This window comes from Apis mellifera, linkage group LG1 (genome assembly GCF_003254395.2).
Source record: "Apis mellifera strain DH4 linkage group LG1, Amel_HAv3.1, whole genome shotgun sequence".
Lineage (NCBI taxonomy): Eukaryota > Metazoa > Arthropoda > Insecta > Hymenoptera > Apidae > Apis > Apis mellifera.
In genome coordinates, this window is record NC_037638.1 from 17,699,328 (window position 1) to 17,721,938 (window position 22,611).

Genomic DNA, 22,611 nt, shown 5'->3' on the forward strand with positions numbered 1-22,611 from the left:
AAGAAATTACACTGTTGGAAATATACTTGCAAGAAAATTGATTTCACGTGGCACATCTCATATTAAATAATTCTTCGATTATCCAGACGAGCGATCGAGCTTCTACAATTACTCGTTGCTTCGATCTGCCCTTAATCCTGGTTACGAAACGAGTCGAAGTATCTCGAATGCATTATTTCACCAACGTCTCTGTACCCGGTTCCCGTATCATCGTGTATCGAGTATCTGTTCGGCTGGTGAACCATCCTTGTGTGTATATGTGTGTGTATGTGTGTACACTTAATAAAGTAGAGGTGTGGAGTTGCGCGATAGCGGCTCGCGGAAGTTATGTCCGACCGGAATCGCTGTTAGGTACTCGGCGCGGCAACGTTTGCTGAATTATCGCCGGTCGAAGGCTGCATATAATACCAGGACGCACTCTGTTTCCCGGCTACCGCCGATCCCCGCCACGATTATTTTCAATCCTCGTAGAAATTGAATGCGATTCGAACTTTTAAAGCGTTTAAAATCCAATTATGAGTATTTCTCCCTTCTGGTATAAACTCTTCTTGGGTTTACTTCCTTTTATAAATTGGCCCAAATAATTAGATAAGCGATTGGAGATGGAATTAAATAGGATTTCTAATAATAAATTTTAATTAACGAAAAATTGAAATTGTAGAATTTTAAAAAAAAGGGGAGGAAAAAAGATCTATTAGTAGGAAAAAATCAGTTAGCAGGATGGAATAAATTCGAAAGCTTCGCTTTCTCTCTCCCGTTCAAGAATAACGAGAAGCAGTCACTGTTTGTAAACGATTTCGTTTACCCAACGATGATACCCTGGCCATCGTTATTTCTGGCCGATATCTCTGATCGATAAACTCTGTGGTGCGTAAGAGTAAATACATTTTATCGGTGCAAATACTCGGGCGGGCGTAGATAGCGAGCGAAATATGGCGATTCTCCACGATTTTCACCGACAAGGACAATTTTTCTCCCCCCCCGAGTTCTCCGTTTACCTTTGATTAAATCATTTCATCAAACATGGTTCCCGCTGTGATCTATAATCGAGATTGGAGAAGAGTTTGGAAGAGAGAGAGAGCCTGGCCATCAGATAAAATCTGATGGATGCTCCTCGCCAATTCTCTCCGTGACGTATCTGCGGATATAATTCAAGGACTATCGCGTGATTTCGCACGATTGCACCGAGTGAGAGATAATCAGAAAGTCGTTTGAGAAAAATGCGATCAACAATTCGAAGTCCCAAAAAAAAAAGAAAGGAAAGTTGCAGGAAATCGAGTCTTTAAGAGGAGTTTAAAATTTTCTCAAGTTATTTTTCTTTCTTCATCTTTTACGCAAATTGTAAATAAATCACTTTTTACGTTCCTAAAGGAATCATAGTGATGGGAAAGAAAATCGAGACTCAAAAAAAAAATGGAGGAGAATCAATAGAGGAACGTTTCTCCAGAACGTTGCTTCTGCGAAAATGGCTGCTTATTAGAGGCAAATTGGCACCTTCTTTTCCAACTTGATGCCGTATTGTTGCTCGATTACTCGAGAAATCGATGCACGAACACGGGTATAGCCTCGCCTCGACCAATTATTTTTAAAAAGATAACATCTTTTAACGAGGAAGAAAGATCAATTCGTATAGAATAATAAGAGGATGTTGAAGAAAATCATAATCGCGATGCATCCAAATCGATAACGTTAATTTCTCTTTCCGACGAAGAGAGAGAGACAATTTTTCTTCAAAAAAAAAAAAACGAGACTGACCGTCAGAAAATTACAAGTTGAAAAGAAAAATTTATGCCCGACTCGGCTTAATTACGTGTCACCGGGTTGATATCGTAGTTAAATACGATAATAAGTCGCTATAAAAACATTGATGGTAAAAAATGCCGCTCCCGTGCTATTTGTTCATAATCAACGACTGATAATATTTTCGAGTATGCGGGAAAAGTTTGATTTGTGGCTTGTCCGCGCTATTATTAATCAACGATTGCCGATTCGATATCGAGTCGGTTTAAATTACGAAATATAATGTTTTATAATGATAACTCTTTCGTTATACAATATTAAAAGATAGATATTTTAATCGAAATGCTGTATAAGAAAACGAGAAAAGAAGGAAAAGAACAAAGAAAATAAATTAAGAAAGCGAAGAAATTGCGAAGAATATAGAATATATCAAAATCCATTCGAAAGATTCGAATGGACGATTAAATGCCACACGATATCAATCCAAATTTATTTTTCAAACTCGTCTCGTATTTCGCTAACGAACCGCACACTCTAATTCCAGACAAAATTACTATTTACCACAGATAATAACCGATCCGTTGAAAACTGCAACCACTCGTCCCATCACGAGCTAATCCATCCGCCGCTTTCAAATACCATTACCGCAAATTAGCCGGGAAAACAAACATTTAATCCTCTAAACGAGCACTCTCTCTCTCTCTCTTTCTCCCTCTGGTCGTCTGGCTCGCATTTATCCGGCATACAATTAAAATCCACGGGTCAGTTAATCGGTGTGGCTGCGTCGACCAAGAGAGGAGAGAGGAACGAGAGCGGTCTGCCTACGAATCGGAATTCGGCTTCGTTTTAATGCACATACGCGGGGATACTAACGAGCACGTGGATGCTCGTTAACGCGAGAATGCAAGATAGCCCGCGTTAACGAAATTTACGGAGGGAGTAACCGGTAACGAGTTTGGGTATCGAAGCCGATCGAAGGCACTCTTAATCCACGGATCTCGAGGTTCGTTTCGAGGAGGAACGAGGTGGAGGATATTTCGAGGAAGGATGTTTCTCGATGCTACGGATTTCTGGAGATGATTTAAGAAAAAAAAGATACGGAAAAAGGAAACGTTATCTTATAATCTGGCGATTTCGATGATGAGATATTCATATCATACGCGAAAGACGGTGTTGGATATTCACTCGCAAGAAAGTTTACTATCTTTTCCTTATTATGTTTCTTGCATAATTATTTTAAATCAGAATCGGAGGAGAAAAGTTCATCATCAATGATATATCGCCTTATAATTTACAATTCGTTGTGAATTCGAATCGTAAATGTTGTCGAATAAATATTCTTTGGACAGTCGCTGTTTAATTTCTATAAATGACATATAATTTCAACCGGAGGAAGCCTTAAAAGGTTTTGCACGCGCTTCGCGACACATTGGCAAGATACCATCCTGGTTAGGGTTCGATCGGATTAGCATAGGTTTCCGCGTTCTGCCGAGGAAAAGGCGCGTCGTGAATCCGGAATTAATCGGAAATAAATAGCACTTTTGCCAATGGAGAGAGAATGATAAAACGGCAAAGCCGATATGTATTATTACGGGGATCAAGAATCAAGACTTGTGCGCAAACAAGTTCCTTAAACGGGCGAATAAAAAACAACTTTTCCCCGTGTAACGTGAAAACCGTTCTATAACTTCATTAAAGAAACGAGTAAATTATTATCCATCTCGTGAAAGGAGATGGAAACAAAAGCGGGGAGAATTTTAATCTCATCTTTGATTCTAACGAGGCACGTCTTGTGAAATTATAAATTACGAGGAATCGAAATTAAATTTCTATCGATCATCTTTGTTTTGTCACCCCGACCGATCAAGAGGAAATCTAAGAGGAGTTGCGAAGGGTTTCTGCGCGTGAAAATCGCTGTTAAAACTCGCGAAGGAAGTCACGGATCGATGTTGACGCACTTTAACTTAACCCGACCGACGATTTACGAGCTGACATTTTTCTCCTCCCCTCCTCCCCTCCTTTTTTCCTCCTCTCTCTCTCTCTCTCTCTGGTTGCCTCCCTATCCGCTGAAAGATCGGCACATAATGAGGCTTAACGATCGCCCCGAGAGCACGTTGACGCGCAACCGACCTCCTCACGAACCCGACGAAAAATGAATACTTGATTCACGGCGCGCATGCACGCCACCGTTCTCCATCGCGGAGGAAAAAGCAGCGTGGGGTGGAATCGATATTCCCGCGGTGCTCCTTCGTCCCTTTCCCCCCAAGGCCGGACCCCTTCTGCATCTCGCTCTTCCGCTTCCTGTTTGCACAACTCATGCTGCGTGACGAATCGCCAATCTTGATTGAACGAGAGCCAGAAGAAGGATCATTTAATCTCGTTCACGAGTCATTAAAATATTGTTCAATATCGTTCGGCGAAATATTAATCTCGATCGAGCCAGAAGAATTAATTTTGTTTAAACGGTAGTCGAGTATGTACTCGCGACGAATCGCCAATCAGTGGGGGAGAATATTTTAATTCGGAATACTTTTATTGCGGATTATAGAGACAGAATTTTATTTTGACGAAGCATCTCGAATCGTATTGTGCACCTCGAAGATGTTTTGTAATTTATCGCAACAAAAATCTCCAACGTTTTATGGATCTGTAAATTATTTGCCGAGATTCTTTTCCCTTCGTTAAACCGATTAGTCGCAGCGGTTCAACACCGAGATTGGACCTATCTATCTTGCCACTTGACCTTGATTTCTTTCTTCGCCAGAGCCTTCACCTTTGATTAATCAAGATTGATACGCGCAAGTTCCATTCGCTAAAATATTCGAAACAAAAAGAAATCTTTGGCTCAACGGCGAAACGAGATAAAAGGCAAACAAGGCAACGATTTGTTTCCCCGTAATTCGAAATTAATCGGAATTACACGGACCGGAATTCAACTACCACGTTCCTCGTTTCCATTCAATTGAATATGTATGAGAGTAATGAGGAATTGCTCGAAGAGGAAAAAAAAAACAAGAGAGGAGGGGGAGGAGAAAAAAATTGGCTCGATCCAGTGGTCGATTAATAATGCACGCGAGACTAGTCGGAAGGCATTAGCCCCGTTTCTCCCATAACTCGCCGTTAAAGATGAAATCGGATAGATAGACAGGCCTGTATCGAATGGGGATTGTTACAACGTGGTGCATTACCGTAATAGAGGCGATCATAGCCTCACGATTGATTTATCCAATGCCCGGAAAACGATCGCGAAACAACACGAAACGTTTTGCGGACGAACGCTCTTGGGCCGTGCCCGATCAAAGGAATACTTAAGGAAACGAGAAGAAGAAGGTACGAAAATACTGAGCAGAAGAGAGAGAGAGAAGAGGATCGAATTGGCGAAGACGAACTCTGTAGAGGTAGAGGCCGGTGCGCGAGGAAAGCTGGCAGTTTGGAGCCGAGAGAAATGAACGAAGTATATAAGAAGGAAGCTCGGGGGAAGAGAAGCTAAACGTGGTAGGAGCTAAGAGCCGGATCATCTAAGAGCCAGATAGAGGAATCAGAAAGAACAGGCGGAACGTGCTGGAGACAGGAGGAAAGAGAGAAGAAGAAGAGAGAGAGAGAGAAGCGAGATGAAAGGAGAGGGTTAAAAGTGGAGGAGCGGAGGGACGAAGACAATCTGGAAAGCCAACGCGATAATGTCTGGAGGGGATGAATCGAGCGCGAGGAGGAAGAAGACCGAACGCCGTCCGACTAAAAAGGACAAGCGAACACAGGGGCAGCGTACTGGATCATCGGACGAAGCGGTTAGAGGAGCCAGAAGTAAAACGGAGAACGTTCCGTCCAGGTGGAAGGAAGAAGAGATGGTGGTGGTCGGCGAAGGGAGAGAGAAGGAGAAGGAGAAAGAGAGAGAGAGAGAGAAAGAGAGAAGGTATAAACGGAATAAACACGAAGAGACCACGGGGAGACCGGAGGTCTGCGACTGCGGGTGCGAGTAGAGGAGGAGGAGGAGGCGGAGGGGGGATATAGGCGATACGGCGAGATCCGAGGTGGAAGAGGAACAGAGAGGGTCGGGAAAGGTGTTGGAACGGGAGTAGGAAGGATAAGTTGGGCAGAAGAGGGGAAAGCGAGTTGTGGGTTGCCTATCAGCACTTGGTTGCACGGAGTGGTGGAAGGTTGGGCGGTTACAGGTTGGCAAGTTCTCGTGGCAGCCGGCAGATGTCGAGTGGTCGCGCCCCTAGACAGGGTCTTCACCCCTGAAAAGGTCAGCTCAGGGGCGTAGCGGTCGTGGAATCGACGCCCAGAAACGCCCATCGTCGACCCTCCCGCCGCTTCCTCGCCGCAGACGCTTCGCGGCAACCAACTGGACAACCAGCCCGGCCTGGATCCACAGCGTCGCACAACGGTTCCGTTGAAACCCGCGTCTACCAGCGCCGTACACAAGGAACACAGAACTCTTCTCCACGTTTCGTCGTCGGCCGTCATCTCGTCGAGCGCCGTGTCTCTCCTCGCCCCGATTATTATTATTCGTCGCCCTCGCCACGTTGACGAGCCCCTGGCCTCGGGGCTCCCGCCTCGGTTTACCTCCTCGTTCCAACGGTGCGGCGTTTGGTGCGCGTTCTGCTCGTTCCGTTCGATCTCCACGCTCTTTCCACGTTCGACCTGGTTTCGAGGGGCCATCCGGGTTGAAGGAGGGGCGCGAAAGTGAGAGTGCGATGGATTATGGACGTATCGAGAGGAGTTCAAGGCGGTACGACAGGTCAGTGATGCCTAGGGACCTCGGCGAGGACGATACCACGGCTCGTACTCGGTTCGGCTGCCGGTCCAAGTAACGAACTGGCGCGGTGGATGAGGCACGAGTGGACCGGTTCTTAGTGCGTAGCCCGCTCGAACAGGTAGTTTCGCGATGAAGATGGGAGATAAATACGAAACTCATCGTGGCAACCCGTCATGAACTGGGCTGAACAGTGTCCGTCGGCAAGATACGCTTACGGGGGAAGAGTACGGTTAGAGTGATCGGGCCAGCAACAGAGTAACTGAGGCGCGTGTGAAATATTTCCAAGTTTCCGGCGAGAAAAGGAAAAGTGCGTAGAATTGTACATTGCGATACTATGCGATTGACGAGGTACAGGGAAGGATCCCGAGTTAATGATCCATTCCGGACGGCCGATGAAAGGACAGGTGTCCCGTGCGAAAATGACGATCCCTCCTGGAAGCGTGCAACGGACGGAATCCGTTAGGTAGGTACTCGAAACTTGTCCCGGACTTGTCACACCGACAAGCGGAACGAAGGATAAAACGGGAAGAGACGGGAAAGAAGAGTCCTCGACCTCGTCGTCATGGGAGGATCAAGAAAGTCGAGCGAAGCTTAACTTCCTCTCCTCCTTCTTCTTCTTCTTCTTCTCTTTCTTCTTCTTCTGCTTCTTCTTCTTTCCGATCGACTCGACGAGGTGCGCAACGGAGAAATTATTCGGTTCCGAGAGAGAGAGAGAGAGAGAGGAGGAAGGGAAAAGAGCAAAAATAAAAGGAGAAACTAAAGAAACACGTGGAAACATGTCGAATACGCCACCCGAAGGATCGACCGGTTTAGATTCGAACGATCTCCACCACGAGATCAGGCAGAATCACCTGGCGACACGGTTGGAACTCGACGACTCTGAGAAGCGCGATCAGATACGAGGAAGTGACGCAGGCAACAACCCTGACAGCGATTGCGAAAGCGACACCAGCGAGGTGTTGAGCGTCGGTAGCGAGCCGACGCCCACCAGCGTCGTCGGAATCCGTGGTTGCGGCTCGGTCAGGTACGACCAGGAATCGGCGAGCAGCCGTGGTGGTGATTTTCGTGACGAGGAGAACACGAGGACATCGGCGACACCATCGCCTTCTAGCTCGACGAGCTGCAACGACGCGTTCTATCAGAGGACGACTAATCACGTCCCGGCACCCAGTCCACCGGCCTACAGTCAACCACCTTCGTCGCCCACCGCGTCCTCGGTCAGGTCGCCGGCTTCCTCCTCGGCCACCGCCTCCTCCCCGGGCCGGCCCGAGGCTATCCAAGACGTCATAGTGCCCAGGTATCAGTCGAGTCATCCGCCGCATTTGTTACCGCGTTATTCCTCGAGGGAGACCGAGATCCCCGATTACCCGGCTCGCGTCCAGCACAGTCTGAGCCACGAGATCGTTTACCCGACCGTGGACAGGTTGCACAGGACCCCGATCAGCGTCCCACTGGTCACCAGATTGTCGTTGTCGCCACCGTCGGCCATGACGGTCGCCGGCCTCCAGGCCACCACCCCTGTCCTCCATCCAACCGCGTGCAGGGATCCACGGGAAACGGCCTCGTTGATGCCGCACCCGGGCCAGCAACACTTGCACCACGCCAACAGCCACGTCCACCTTCACCAGACGTCCCAGGTGCAACACGTACCCGCAAACTCGGTGCACCAGCACCGACTCTCGGTCAGCAAGATCCTTCAGAGGGAGCCTCCCGGCAGCCCTGCCTCGCCCGGCCCGAGGGAGGAGAACGGGAGAACGATCCACGGTGGCGCGAACGGTGTTCAGAATAATGGGATCAATAACAGTAACCACCATAACAATCACAACAACAACAACAACAACAACAACAACAACAACAACAACAACAATCTGCAGCACCAGGCCGGCTTGAAGTTCAGTATAGACAACATATTGAAAGCGGACTTCGGCAGGAGGATCACGGATCCCATTTCGTTGAAGAAGTCGCGGCCGAAGAAGGTCAGCTCGAGGCCCATCGACCTGACCAAGGACTTTCTAGAGTCGGCCACCGAGGCCACCGAGAAAAACAGCTCGGAAACTAGCTCGACGACCAACGCCACGTCCGGTGGCGTTACGACCGCCAATCCTGCCTCCAACACGCCCGGACCACCTGTAACCGATCCTGGAAAGCAGTTGCCTTGGCCTGCCTGGGTCTACTGCACCAGATACTCGGATCGACCTTCCTCCGGTGAGTTTTCTTTGCATCTATTCTTCTCTATGTATTCTTCCACGAACGAAAATAACGTGAAATGATCTTTTTTTAACGATCGACGGTGTGTAGAAACTTATAAACAGATGATAAAGTATCGTTATTCGATCTTCAAGAGTAAAAAAATGCCAACTATTTGGATATCCGTATTGCATAACGGCGGATCCTTATGCAACGAATTTTTACAAATTTTTACAACGGTCTCGCGTTACGTAATACACTGTCCTCGAATCGATAGGAAGAGATATGCACACAACGAATATAACGAGTTTGAAAGATAGATATCCGTTTGAACGGTGGAGATAAAGCAAACGGTATTAATCGACGATGCTTTTCCGCCTCTCGTGATTCGACATTTACCGTTTACAAAAAATCCGACCGATCTTTTTCGAACGAAAATTACGACGAACTAATGGATCGGGCCGATAATGAAATTTCTCATTAGGCCCAATGGATATAACACGATTTCGAATAGTCGAAAGTTCATCGGCTTGGATTCAACGGTATGAAAGAATAATATGTTTCTCGGCCACGGGAAAGAAATCGTTGTTACGTAATACGGTTACGGTTCTACACTCGTTCCGTCACGATCTCGACAATTTTATTTAGATTATCGGCAGCTGGATGCTTTTTATAAACAGCTGAGTTGTTAACTAATTATCCCACGGGTTCCGGCAAAATAAAACCACCGTTGGCTCGACATTGGCCCGTAACGTAACGCGAATAATTCTCATTCTCACGATTCATTCCTCACGACGTAATAAGGGATGACCGATTTTAATTGAGATATTGATAATTCAACGAGACAGCGGAGAAAAAGAAGCGAGACCGATCCGTGAATCCCACGCTGTACAACACGCAAGCAAGAGAGATGGTTGTTTTCATCGATCGATCGATTAAGATGTAGGTTTAATTAGCGCGACAAGACGTATGATTTCACGTAAAAATTACCATTCGAGAGTCCATCCCCGCTCCATCAATTTCTATTCCTTGAATATTCAACGAGCAGTTTTCAAAGCGGGCAGACGGACGACCGGGATAACCGATCGAAACTTCCTTCCTATTAAACCGGCTAATTAGAGATTTATTTTGTCGCGTAGGGAGCCGCCGTTGGCGGGAATTGTTTCCCCGGTTTCGCAGCAGATGGATGACCCTTTGAAACGACACAGGAAAACGTGTAATTACTTTACTCGCCGACCGAGTGCCAGCTTGATGAATGGTAGAAAACGTTGCTTCGTGTCACTCATATCTGATATACGCTCATTGTCAGGAAACAATTGTTAACCACTCGGAGAAATAAGTTGCTCTCTGCCCCATAAATCAACCGGCGATATGCAACCAACTATTTCTCTCTTATTTGCTTTCGTATGCGTAACAACAATTTCCTATAGGTCATTCAGTTGTCGTATTCTTATGCAAACCATCGGTAAATAATCGCTCCCTATTAGATCGGTTTTCTCTCACAGTGGTCGTCGATGCTCGCCCCGTCGTCGTCGTTGTCCCTTTTCGCGCCCCTCCTCGTCGAAAGTTATCGGCCTGTCCTCGCCTCGATCGCATTGTGTTAGAAAAAAATCCACGGTCGACACGGTCCAACTTCGCCTCGCCACCCTATTGTATTTTAATAGCAATAGTGGACAAGTGCGGGGAAAACGGTTAACGCCATGAATGCCACGAATCTCTCACGGATCATTTTTCCATCGACGCACGCACTTTCCCGCGTGCTCGCTCCATATATCGAGCTCTCTCTATTCGAAAGTTGTTCCGGAAACTTTGACTCCTCGCAACACCGACCTGTTCTTTTTCTTCTAATCCAGAATAATTCTCCCCCTCCCTCAACGTTGAGAGATGATTATCGAGAAAGATTATTAGCTTGTTTATACGTTAGATACTCTTTCGATTAACTTTTCGTACAAGTTTAAATTATTCGGAAAAAGAAGTGGTTAATTATCATATTCAAAATTATCAAATTATCAATCGGAAAGCGTTTAAGAGAATTAGATGGGATCAGTCGTATCTTCGTTTCTCTTCGAATCTCCGCTCTTCGAATAATTTCGATCGATTCGAAGATAACGGTTGCTACTCTGACCTGTCGTCGCCTTGCATCACGACGAGGAGGACACGGCACGGCGATAAATGGAATTCAAAACGTTTCGTCGTCGAGTTCTCGTTGCGATATTTCCTATGAATGAAGTCGTATCGGCCGATGGAACATGTAAAAGTGCTAAATTCCCGATTAATAACCGGTAGTTTTCTTTCTCTCTTTTTTCTTTTCCTTTTTTTCTTTCCTTCTTTCTTTCTTTTTTTTTTTCGCGTGACCGGTTCTCCCCGTCGCCCGCCAAACGAACAAACAACAATATTGGATCACGTTCCTATTATGTCTTTACAGCGCGTAATTTCGCGGCCGACAGATAAATAGTCCGTTGAAACGGCCACGATAAAGCTTAATCACTGTTATTGCACCGGTCGGTGCGGCTATCGCAGGTTGGGGACACGATCACGGCTGTGTACACGTTCTTTCCACGCGCCCACGCGCCGAAGCCCAATATTCTGACAGCAGCGGATGTCAACGTCGCTTTTCGAGAAAATTGGGGAAAAAAAAAGAAAGAAAAAATATCGTGAATATACGAAAATAGATATAAAGGAAATAAAAAAAAAACGTTACGTGAAATTTGACGAACAGATATCTATTATAAATTCTAATTTAGAATTCGAAATTTCTTTTACATAAGTTTCGAACAAGCCGAAGAAAATATGTTGAGCGATAAGATTGAATCTGAAAAGAAACGCGTATACAATTTAACTTTCGATTTCTTAAGCAATAATAATAATAATAATATAACCAAATCAAGAAATTTACAACAAGTTGCGAATTACACGCGCTACTCTTTGGCAATAATACGAAAAGAAAAAAAGAAAAAAGAACAGAATGTTTTAATAATCAAACTTCTCGCTCGCAATTCTCGGAAAATTTATTAACACCGGTAAACTCGTAACCGACTGTCTCGTATAATCCCACTGATAATATTAATACGATCGTACGACAAGATCCAGTCCTCTGGAGGACTCCGTGGTATCGACACGAAGCCACTTTATGGAAGAGAGGCCTAGTGTAACGAGCGGGATCGTAAGCGGGACGAGCAAGAAATATCGCGTCCGATCTGGTTCTCCACGGTGACTTTATAATTTAACACTTTGCACACTCCGGTGAAAAATGCCGGACGGTGTTAATGGTGCTTTATTGCCGGTCAGTCAAATCAAACGAGATACGCTTATGAGGCGGCGTGCCGCGGACCACCTTATCACTCGGATAAATTCGTTATTAATTACCTCGACCGGTCGTTTTACGATCCCTTGCGGGACAGGGGACACGGGTCTCTCTTCGAGGAAAGCGGGATCGAGAACGAGTCCGGGGACGAGGACGCTGGCTCGTCTCGTTAAGCAGAATTAGAATTTTAGCCATCTCGATTAAATCGGTGTGACTCGAGCGTGCTTGGAATTATGCAACTCTAGCTAGGTTATAATATACCGAATCGTTCATTCCTCGTTTCCATTACCATACGACTGTAATTATACGATCGTTGTTGATCCCTCCGTAAATTATTTCGCGCGATTTGAAATGAACGGCGTGCAATGGACGAGCAACGAGATCTATATATACGAAGAAATTCCTTTTTCGATATTTCTCCAGAGAAAAATGTGCACAGTTGGGAATGTCCTGTCTCCCGGGGATATGTTCATTACCACCTCTATGCTCGATAAAACTGCGAATAATCACCGCGTTTAACATACGTTTGAGGAAAGTTATGGTTAATTAGCTCTGCCGGTATGTGACGGAAGATATTTCCATTAACGGGGCAAGGTGGAAAAGGGAAAAGAGATCGTTTGCCTTTGCCAAGAGGAGAAAAACTATGGTGTATTACGGTCGAAACGAGGCGGGCATGGCTCGCGATAAATGGCCGATATTCGCGACAAATGGGAAATCGGTCGCTTAACGAGGAGAAAGGGTCGCGAGCTTGTCTCTCGATTAGCGGACTGTAATGCGCGCAATTTTTAACGAGACGTTTTTAAAATACGCTTGGAATACGAGAAAGGAATATTTACGGGGGACGAAGGGAGAGGAATTCGAATTACTTTGTATTTTCGCACAATTTTTCAACGGGTCGTAAATAACGCGAAACGATACGCGGGGGATGCGATAAAAATTAATATTCGTCGTGGAGGAATTTTTAATACTTTTTAATACTCGTTGATCCCGCGATAAATCTCAGAGTGTTAAAAATTCGTCCGTGTAACCGGCCTGTTTTACGAATCCTGTGTAATACGCCCATAAAACTGCATTCGAACGAGAGAGAGAAAGAGAGCTCATTTCGGGTGAAACGAGGCTGAACGAAATAGCGCGCCGTTTAACACGGCGTATTTCATTCCTCTCCCTGATCTATCAGATTTAGAAATCAGATTCTCTGATTGTTTCGAGCAATGCATTTAACACGCCACGTTTTATCAATACTTACTCTCGCCCCCGCGGGACGAGAAGAAGAAGAGGAAGAAGAAAAAGGGGGAAGAAAAAGGGAAAAGAAAAGGAAAAGGAGAAGGAAAAGGGGATTATTATTAGCTCCGGGCCGCGAATAAGATCCGTAACGGCGTTGCATAATTAAAGGAACGATCGAAGCCGCGGGCGATCGGCCGATAAAAAGGCGAGTCGCGAGGTATATGGCGATAAATCAACCTTTAACGAAATGCTCGCTACGAAATAAAGAGACATTAATTTGCAAGGCTGGTTCGCTCCCTGCTCTCTCTCTCTCTCTCTTTTCCTTTTCTAACTATATATCCTTGTTCAACTGATTGGACAAGACAACCGATACGTGTACACGGGGTGAACGAAAGAAAGAAACCAGCAAACTCGAGTAGAAATCGCCGATATAATCCGTGGCTCGATGAATCTCAAACTTTTCCATTTTACATTTTCGAGCCTTTCCTTTCCTTTCCTACTAATTTTGACGGACGCTCGACTCGAAAATCATCAACGATCTAACATTAGATACGCTCGTGCCGTGTTAAATTCCATTGCATAATTTCGTTACGCGAACAGTAGATTTTCCATAACAGCGTGTAAACGTACGAAATACTATTTTCTCTTTTGTGAAAGATGAAATTTATCCATTGAACGCGACGAAAATTCGTTCGCTTAGAAACGGAATACTTGTTGAAGTCCAAACATTTCAAATAATTTAGCTCTCAAACTTTTCGATCGTATCCTTCGCAAAAATGCAACGCTTCGATCTACGTTTAAGAAACTGCATACAAATATATCCGAGAATACATCCGCAGGATTAACTCGCGTTACTCCTGAATCATCGAGCGCTCTACGAACACGTGTAACGTCGATGCGGTGGCCACGATCGATCTGGCCACGTGTGTGGAAGCGAGAGGTTGCTCCATATCGAGCAGCCTCGTGGGATCCATCCATCTTATTAAGGTTAAATCGAAGGTGCCTCCCGTTTCTCCGCGGTTGAACACGATAACAAAGGCAGGGAGCGCACGCACCATCCGTGTGTGTACGTGTGTATGCGCGCGCGCGTGTGTATAATAGCGGATCCTCGTGCGGCCTAGAGGCGGCTGCGGAGAAACCTATGAATGGCTTCCGTTCGTTCCAGATATCGTAAAGTGTATTTTCAGATACCAAGAATCGGTCGAAACGATCGTTTTCGTCTCGCGTCGTGCTACAAATGGCGGTATTGTGTTACCCTTGTAGCCGCGTTCGACGCGGATTTGCTAAGAAACTCGTGGCTGAAACTCGTGGCCGACACGCGATGAGAAATCTCTCCCTCTTAGAAAACGTGATAAATAACGCCAAGATTTATCGATTCTGCTCCAGAGAGCAGCCCGGCCACGAGGGATAACGGGGTGACCGCTAATGGATCCGAATGCTTTTCCTCGCCATTTTCATCGCTCGTGAAATCGCGTTATTTGAGAATTTCCGCTGGATTTCATCGATCTCTCCCCCTCCTCGCGCATATCATATATTTCTTAATTTAGATTCGATATTATTCCTTCCTTCGTTTACTTTCATTATCGTTGCTCGTCCCTTTTCTTTTTTCAACTCAACTCCCTTCTACTTCGCGTATTCCTTCATTTACCTTCGTTTAAAGGGTTTCGTTACGACGCGTAGACACCAGGGTTCACAAGTGCATGCAACAACGCTCCACCCAGGCCTGTAATTACAATCGAATTACTAACCCCGGCCGATTTGCATATCGGCGCAACTTGGTTCAATTTGACGTGCAATAAAGACGTGTTATTATCAACGTCGAGCTTGCACGTTGTTGAATCGAGACAACGTGATTTCTCCCCCCTTCCATTTTCCTTGATAATAAAAATCGTCGTTACAAATACCCCTGGCTGGCCGGCGTAGTTGGTCTACTGCGTCTTCTCCACAAGAAGAAGTCAAGTTAAAAGCGTTCTTTTGATAGTTAACGACGATTCACGGCGACGACAACGTGTGTCGAGGACGCTAATTACCCAACTTCTAGAAATTCCGATCCAAGCGAAGAGAACAAGGGGGAGATATCTCCCTCCTTATTCTTCTGTCTGCCGTCGTTCACGTCGTTCGATCGTTAAAATAAAATCACATCTAACGACGTATTAACGACACGTGTAATTATCATTCCTGTCTGATCGCGAGCCTTCGCTACCATATCATCACGCGCCGCTCCTCCACTCTCCACTCTTCCTCTTCCTCCCCCTCTTCTCTTTGATTTCCACGGATTTATGCGTGGAAAACGCGCGTGGCAAACGAAATCGAACAGACTTGACGATTTTATTCGATTCGCATCTCGCCCCACTCGTTATTATTATCATTATTATTAACGCGAAACTTGAACGCGTTAAATCTAAATTTAAATCCGAACCTAACACGAGCGCATATTACGCGGCTCGTAAAGTACGCAATGTCCACTCGAGGAAATATTCAAGACGGTTGAAATGGACGTTTGGCGCCATATATCGTCCAAAGAAATTACGCTGTCGCCGGTACAGTTATGGAAACATAATGACACGATAAATACGCGCACACGCGCGGCAACACACATACCTAGGGTAATTAAGAAGTCGTGATTTTCTGCGCGTGTTACAAACGACTCCATCCATTATGCGCAATTACGTCCTAACCTTTGAAACGGAAAATTTCCCAGAAAATTTTCTCCCGTATTGTTCGATCGATGTTCGATTAAGTAAAGTTTGATCGAAGAAGAGGCGCAACCGAAGTCGAAAACGGAGCGTTAAGTCGAGTAATGGAAAGAAATCGGCACGAAAAGATGCGTTGCGTTGTTTCCCTGTTAGAGAATCCGGCGAGGAGGACGACGAACATTGGCGCGAGGCAGCACCAAAGCGAAACGGCACGTCCATTGGCCGATTAACAAGCCGGCGTATGGCACCGCGGGGGATCCACTTGCCGGGACCCAGAACGCTGCATCGCCTTTCAAATATAACCTGACTTATGGGCGTAACGCGCCACGGAGCAAACTTTTACACGGTCACTGCGCCGATAAGCACCGCCAACGCCATATTCCCTTCTCTCTTCCTGTCTTCCTTGCCACGAATCAAGAACACGAATCGAGATTATCTGGCATTCGAAACGGTTGCCGTTTGATGTAACGGCCGACGTTGAACATCGTATTGAACAGGGTTGGAGGACAATGAAATTTAGAAGAATATTTTTAAAATTTTTTTTTTTTACTATTATTCCGTGATATTTTGGCGATGGTACAATGATCGTTGCAGTTATTAATCTGATATTCGAAACGAAGGGATCGTTGAAATTTTTAGAGAATTGTTGGGATATTTTTTTGAGTTTTTCCATTTGTCCACATCGATCACGAATTATTTTCTTGATGTTGTATGAAAAGATTTTATTTTTTGCAATAAGTACTGCACGGAAAGCTTATTCAAAGATCATTGTACATCTTATATATATGCTACAATCTCACGCTACAATATTTTTCATTTGCTTACTTTACAATTTCCTGCATTCTAATCAGGCAAGCTGCGCTCGCAACATTATGCTTCGGGAAGTATCGTGAATTTTTTATCAAAAAATCGAAATCAAGAAATTTAATATGCATAAGCTATAAAGGAAGTTGTTGAAATTTTGATTTATTAATACCTTCAACTCTTTCTTGGATGAATTACATCCTTGGTAATTGTGATGTATACATGATCTTCAACGTTACACGGTAATTACATATTTCACGTTTCCTCTCATCTTATTGGAAAACTCTTGAGCCATGAAATAACAGAGACGGATGTAGCGAGAGTTTCAGAAGAGGATATCTTTTCTCAAAGAAAACAATTTACACAATTGTGAAATCTCCGTTTCCATAATTTTCTTCTCGATAAGAGTAAAAAAAAAAAAAAAAGAGAGGAAAAAAAAACCCAAGATCGACGTATATTACTACATCGCATCAAACTAATGACTAATAACTCGCGCGGCATTCGTTTCTATGTACGCTTAATGTTGACAAACGATCCGAACGGAGAGAGAGTGGAGGAACGTAGGAAGAAGGAAGCGGATCGAGGTGCCCTCGAGACTACGACGACTCCAACCGATAGAGGCGACTTTGATGAATCAGGTCCCTGCTTTCTTTGACGATAATTTGAAGGTAACAGCGTGAAAGATACGAGCGTAATATCGCGTAATTAATAACGCCGTGGTTTCCAGCCCGGGGTTCCGAAGCATTTAACTTTTAAATTAATAATCGTGCTCGAAACCACGTACGCCACGTACGCTCAATGCGTCAATCTCCCTCGCGCTTCGTACTTTTCCACGATTAATAAGCTGGCGAAATAATAATAATTAGCGATCAACGAATCAACGATCACAATTGAGAATCGCGCATCGATCGTTTAGAAATCGAATCTGTTGTTCTGCCGTTCCGATCTGCCGAGGATCCGTTGGTGAAAGGAAGTCGAGGAGGAGGCGAACACGCACGTCGATTCAGTTACGAAGAAACGCGGGGAATGCCGCCGGTGACACGGAGGGAGAGGGATTACCTCACCATTGGATATAATATATAATGGCGCGGACGATTATCTCCGGGCTGGGATTTTCTCCCATTAAATCAATTAACCTCCCTCCATTAACGAGCTACCGTTTTCTTTCACCGATTGTTCCACAGGTTTTATCGATCCCTCCCCGATTCGTATATACCTCGAGAGCTTTGCCAAGTATTAAGTATATCATACACGATATATAATATAGGCGAACCGGCTCTCGGGCACAATTTGTAGGACAAGCAGGCTGATTCATAAGCCTGGGACGGTTTCATTGTCTCTTCAATTCGAGGCAATGATACACGCAACGATATTCGTAATTGGCCAATGATAGGAGTGAAAGGTATCAAGATTCGTTCGTCGGGGGTCGCCGATATACGGGGCCGGCCGATTGAGTTCGCCGAAACGGGGTTTATGATAATTAGCTTCCGAGAAATTTCAGCCGCCCGTTTCACGGTTTAACGACGTTTCAACGCCGTTAAGAGTCGAGAACGAATCGAGAAGGCGTAGGTGGCCCCCCCCGGAAGGAAGTTGATCGTCATCCGTCTTTACGATTAAGCATACGATTAACCGGGTACATCAATCTCTTCAGGGTCAACGACGAAACGTACACGGGCCATACCTCGGGGATATTGATCAATCCTCGCGTATTCGTTGAAAGAGTGAAATCCTTCCGGACAGGATGGATACAAATTCTCTTGCCTTTCGTACGCGTTCTTCGATACAAACTATTCAACTTGCGACAGAATCGTTTAGTTTGAATTGGAAATTAAGATTAAGCGGACCCTTAATTAAGAAATAATTAATAGAGACGGGGAGAGAATATCTCTCTAAACTTGTAAAAACTGTCACCGCTATCATCGGATATAATGGAAACAAATCTCATCTCGATGTGAGAAAAATCAATGAACTTGAAATCAGTTCTCGAGAAGAGACGACACGAGTGGAGGAGACGCGGACACGGATTGAAACGGATAAATCAGAGCCACGAGGAAGCGTCTAACCGGCGAATGCGGGCCGGAAGTGGACCTGTCGTCGATGCAAACGACGCACACGATGAACGCCTCTTCCCTCGTCTGGTTCGAGTGTACGCGCGTTTGCTTGGTGACGGGTGTAGGTGTATTATATGATCCCCGTTGAAAAGAGGGAGAGAAAGGAGGGCAGGGGACGTTACGAGCATGGTGGGTGCGTGGGTGGGCCGCCTCGTGTCTCGGATTCTTCTCGAGGGATATTCCCTCGAAATCGGGAGGAGGAGGAGGAGGAGAGACACGTGGCACACCGGATTCGGTAAATTATTAACGAGATTCTCTGTCCATTCTCGCCTCCATTTCCCCTCTTGACGTCTATATCCCGTACAGAGATATTCGCTGGTGAAATCGTCGATTCTTTTCAAGTTTCCACTGTTAATCGATTCCTTGGTTAGATCGGGCTAAGAAATTATCCAACGAGATGCGTTCGACGTGCGTTCGTTCAACGTATTATTATTATTATTATTATTATTATACGAATTCTATGCGTGTACGCCTCTCTCTATCTATCTCTGTATCGTATTATTTATGCTTTCTTCGATACTCCTCGACCAGCGTCGTCACGCTAATCACTTTACGCACGCCACAGACATCTATATTATTATTGACGATATATAATAAAGAAGTCAATCATCGATAACGAACGACACCATTACGCGGAAGATCGCGGGATATTTATTGGAGGAAGAGAGCAACCGGTCTGGCGACTCTGGTCTGGCCAGAGACGAGTAGAGTAGAGAGGAGGTAGACGCGGAGAGGAGGCCGAGTCAAAAATGTAGGGTGGCCGAGAGGATCCACCGGTTTCATTACGTGATGGGTACACGTGTTGCGTGCGGTATTGTTAACGAGATTGAGGAAATTGTTATACGGGGAAGATACAGTAATCGATGCTATCTCCGTTGCACGCGACCGTTTTCCTCTGTCCAACAACAATAAAATCTAAACTAATAATAATAGAAAAGAGACATGTGCACATGCCCTGTGGATGGATATATTTCTATCTAAAGAGGAGGATCATCGTTGGGAACTAGAATTTTCTTATGTTTTTTAGAAAAAGAAATGACGAAGATGATACACCGATTCCTTCTCGAGAAGAAAATCTAAATAGGATTTGCATCGTTTTCTTCCATTTTGAATGTTCAAGTAAAGTAAAAATCAATTAACAAACGTGTTAACATCGGCTAGATCGGTAAAAAAATAATAAGATCGGAAGTTCTTTCCCTTCGGGGAATGTCAACGATCGATTTCTCTTCGTTCCATGATAAAACCATGACGCGTTGTCGGAAATCATGACAAGATTGGATGAGGTATTCACCGTGGCGAAGGAAAGGGACGGAATACTTGATCGAAAGGAAAGTTGCGTCGATCGAGCAGGTTTGTAAAATAGAAAAAGGAAAAAAAAAAAAAAAAAAACACCAACGATCAGAAATATCCGATCGTTAATCCGTAACTGGATGGAAATTTGTTACGCCACGAATAATAATAATGGAATTACCCGCATCGCGTGGATCATTTTCTAATTCTAGAAATTGATAATTTAGAATACACACGAAACAACACCGTGCAATCTTTTTCGATTTTTTTTTCCTGGATCGCACAGCGGATTTCAATTTTGAGCTATGTATCATCTATCCTTTTTATTCTTGGAAAATTGAGACAAAGAGAAGAAGAAAAAAATTGTGAAACTACGTGAAACAGTATTGTATACGAAAAGAAATTAAAAGATTATCGAAGAGTAAGAGAATAAACATTAACAGTGTTCCGGTGAATTACTTAATAGGAAACACGTAGGCACGTAGAAACGTGTGCTTTATGGTTTTATAACGTATACACGTAAGAAGATACGACAGGGCCACCCGCGATAGCGGTGTCGAAAAACCGGATGATGCTCCTTCCGTACGACTATAATTTATCCTGGAATGACTGACTGGTCGTTAGAAGAAGGAAGGGATAACGCGAACGAAGACAGAATAGAAGATAGCACGCGTGTATGTGTGCGCGCGAGCGCGTAACTCTTGATTGAATCTTATTTATTATTAAATATAGAAATATATAAATGGTTGATCGCAATCGGTGATATTCGAATCAACGGATGTGGAAGAAATATTTGAAAAAATATTCCATCTATATCATCTATACGTGTGTAGAGTTGTTTAACGCGCAATTCTATACCCATTTTTGCAGTTCAATTATTATATACCACTCTTAACGTTACTTTATACACGACAAATAACGAATATTTGTCACGACGTGACAAATATTAAGAAGAATTCTTTGAAAGCTATTGTTCTCGCGACCTGGCGACCGGTTGTTGCCTATTATTTTCCCGATCATCGCAAAAAAGAAAAAAAAAAAAAAAGATAACGACGGAAAAACGAGGATCGCAATAAACTACTGGCGGATCCGTGTATTTTAATGCCCTCGTTTAAAGCACCACCTGTCCTCCGTCTGTTCCGACAATCGAACGAAATTCTTTTCGACGATACCTTCACGCACCAGGCCTCCCTTACTGAAATTACGAAAAAACAAAGCGACACAAGTATCGAAAATAACAAAAATACGCGATTAATTATCATCTTCGACAACGTTAAATTCCACTCCTCTCGCGTTGGACTGCAGCTCGCGCGGGGGCCTTGGCTGCACGTTAATCGGTAGAACGTATTATCTGATTAAAAGGTACTTTATATAGTTAATTACTTTATCAAACTCTTAAGTAGGATTGCGTTCTCCCGAGTCATTCCAGGCGTCGCCTCTCACGATCGACAAAAGCCGTGTTTCAATTATAAGCGTTTGCCTACCGTGCATTGAGATATTAAATGAAATCCATAAATTCATAGACACGTCTCGATTAATCACGTGAGAGGAGAGGAAAGGAGGGAGGGGAGGAGGGAGGGAGGGGGGCTTACTACACGAGAACCGTGGAAAGTTAATTACACCGAACGAGGCGAGCCGAGCCCGAGCCACGACGCATAAGCGCGCGATTATTTCGCGATTATCTAATACGAATTATCTGCGGTACGATGCCGCGATGCGTGGCGTACACACACACAGACACACATAGACACGCACACGATCGTCAAATTAATTATCATGTCCGTCTCGGTGCTCCGCTCAACGTCCGTGAAGCTCGTTAGGTTTAAGAACTACACGGGGAGATAAGGAGAAATTCGTGAAAAATGCGAAACGCGTAGACACGTCGGGAGGCGAGCACGTTGCGCGACGAGTTGCTCGTTTGCCAAGCTTGTAAAGAATTAAGCAGATGGTCGTTATATTTTTACGCCACTCCATAACCGCGCGCGCAGTACCATCTCGTCGAATTGCGGGTAATAATGAAATAAGAATCGCGATCAACACGCGTAAACGAGCGTGAACATTTTATTCCGGATCATATCCTTCTCGGCCGAATTCAATTATCACTAGTGGTTAGACGGTTTCAACGAATCGCGACATGACTTTGACACTTTTATAAATTATTCCCGTGGAAGGGAAAGATATTTCCTTTTTAATAAATCGTCCAATATTTTATACATTTTATCGTAAGATAAAACTCGTCGCGACTCGATAAATCATCGATCCTTCCTATAGCGTGTTATTTCATCGAATCTTTCCAATAGATTATCATTTTATATATATACATCGTTTCTTCAAGAATGAAAGAAGAATAAATAAACAATCTCTACCGGTGAAACAAAATGGAAAAAGTATAGAGTGAAAAGGGGAACGAAGGAAATCGAACAAATAAAGGGGAGCGTTTAAGGCGGGAAAATAAAAGGAGAAGGAGCAGCCTGGAGAACGTCTATTAGCATCTCTCCG

At 44.6% G+C, this 22,611-nt stretch overlaps 1 protein-coding gene across 2 annotated transcripts in view; it reads left to right on the top strand.

Annotated features, from left to right (window-relative positions):
* Window positions 1–5,041: 5,041 nt before the first annotated feature.
* LOC100577365 (homeobox protein invected) overlaps window positions 5,042–22,611 on the top strand; it is a 64,923-nt gene continuing 47,353 nt past the window's right edge. Inside the window, exon 1 of one of the 2 annotated variants that reach the window (XM_006571083.3) lies at window positions 5,042–8,701. In XM_006571083.3, coding sequence (XP_006571146.2) covers window positions 7,273–8,701 — 1,429 coding nt within the window. In that variant the 5' untranslated portion in view covers window positions 5,042–7,272. The remainder of the gene's footprint in view (window positions 8,702–22,611) is intronic. The other variant, XM_003251642.4, reaches the window with a different exon arrangement.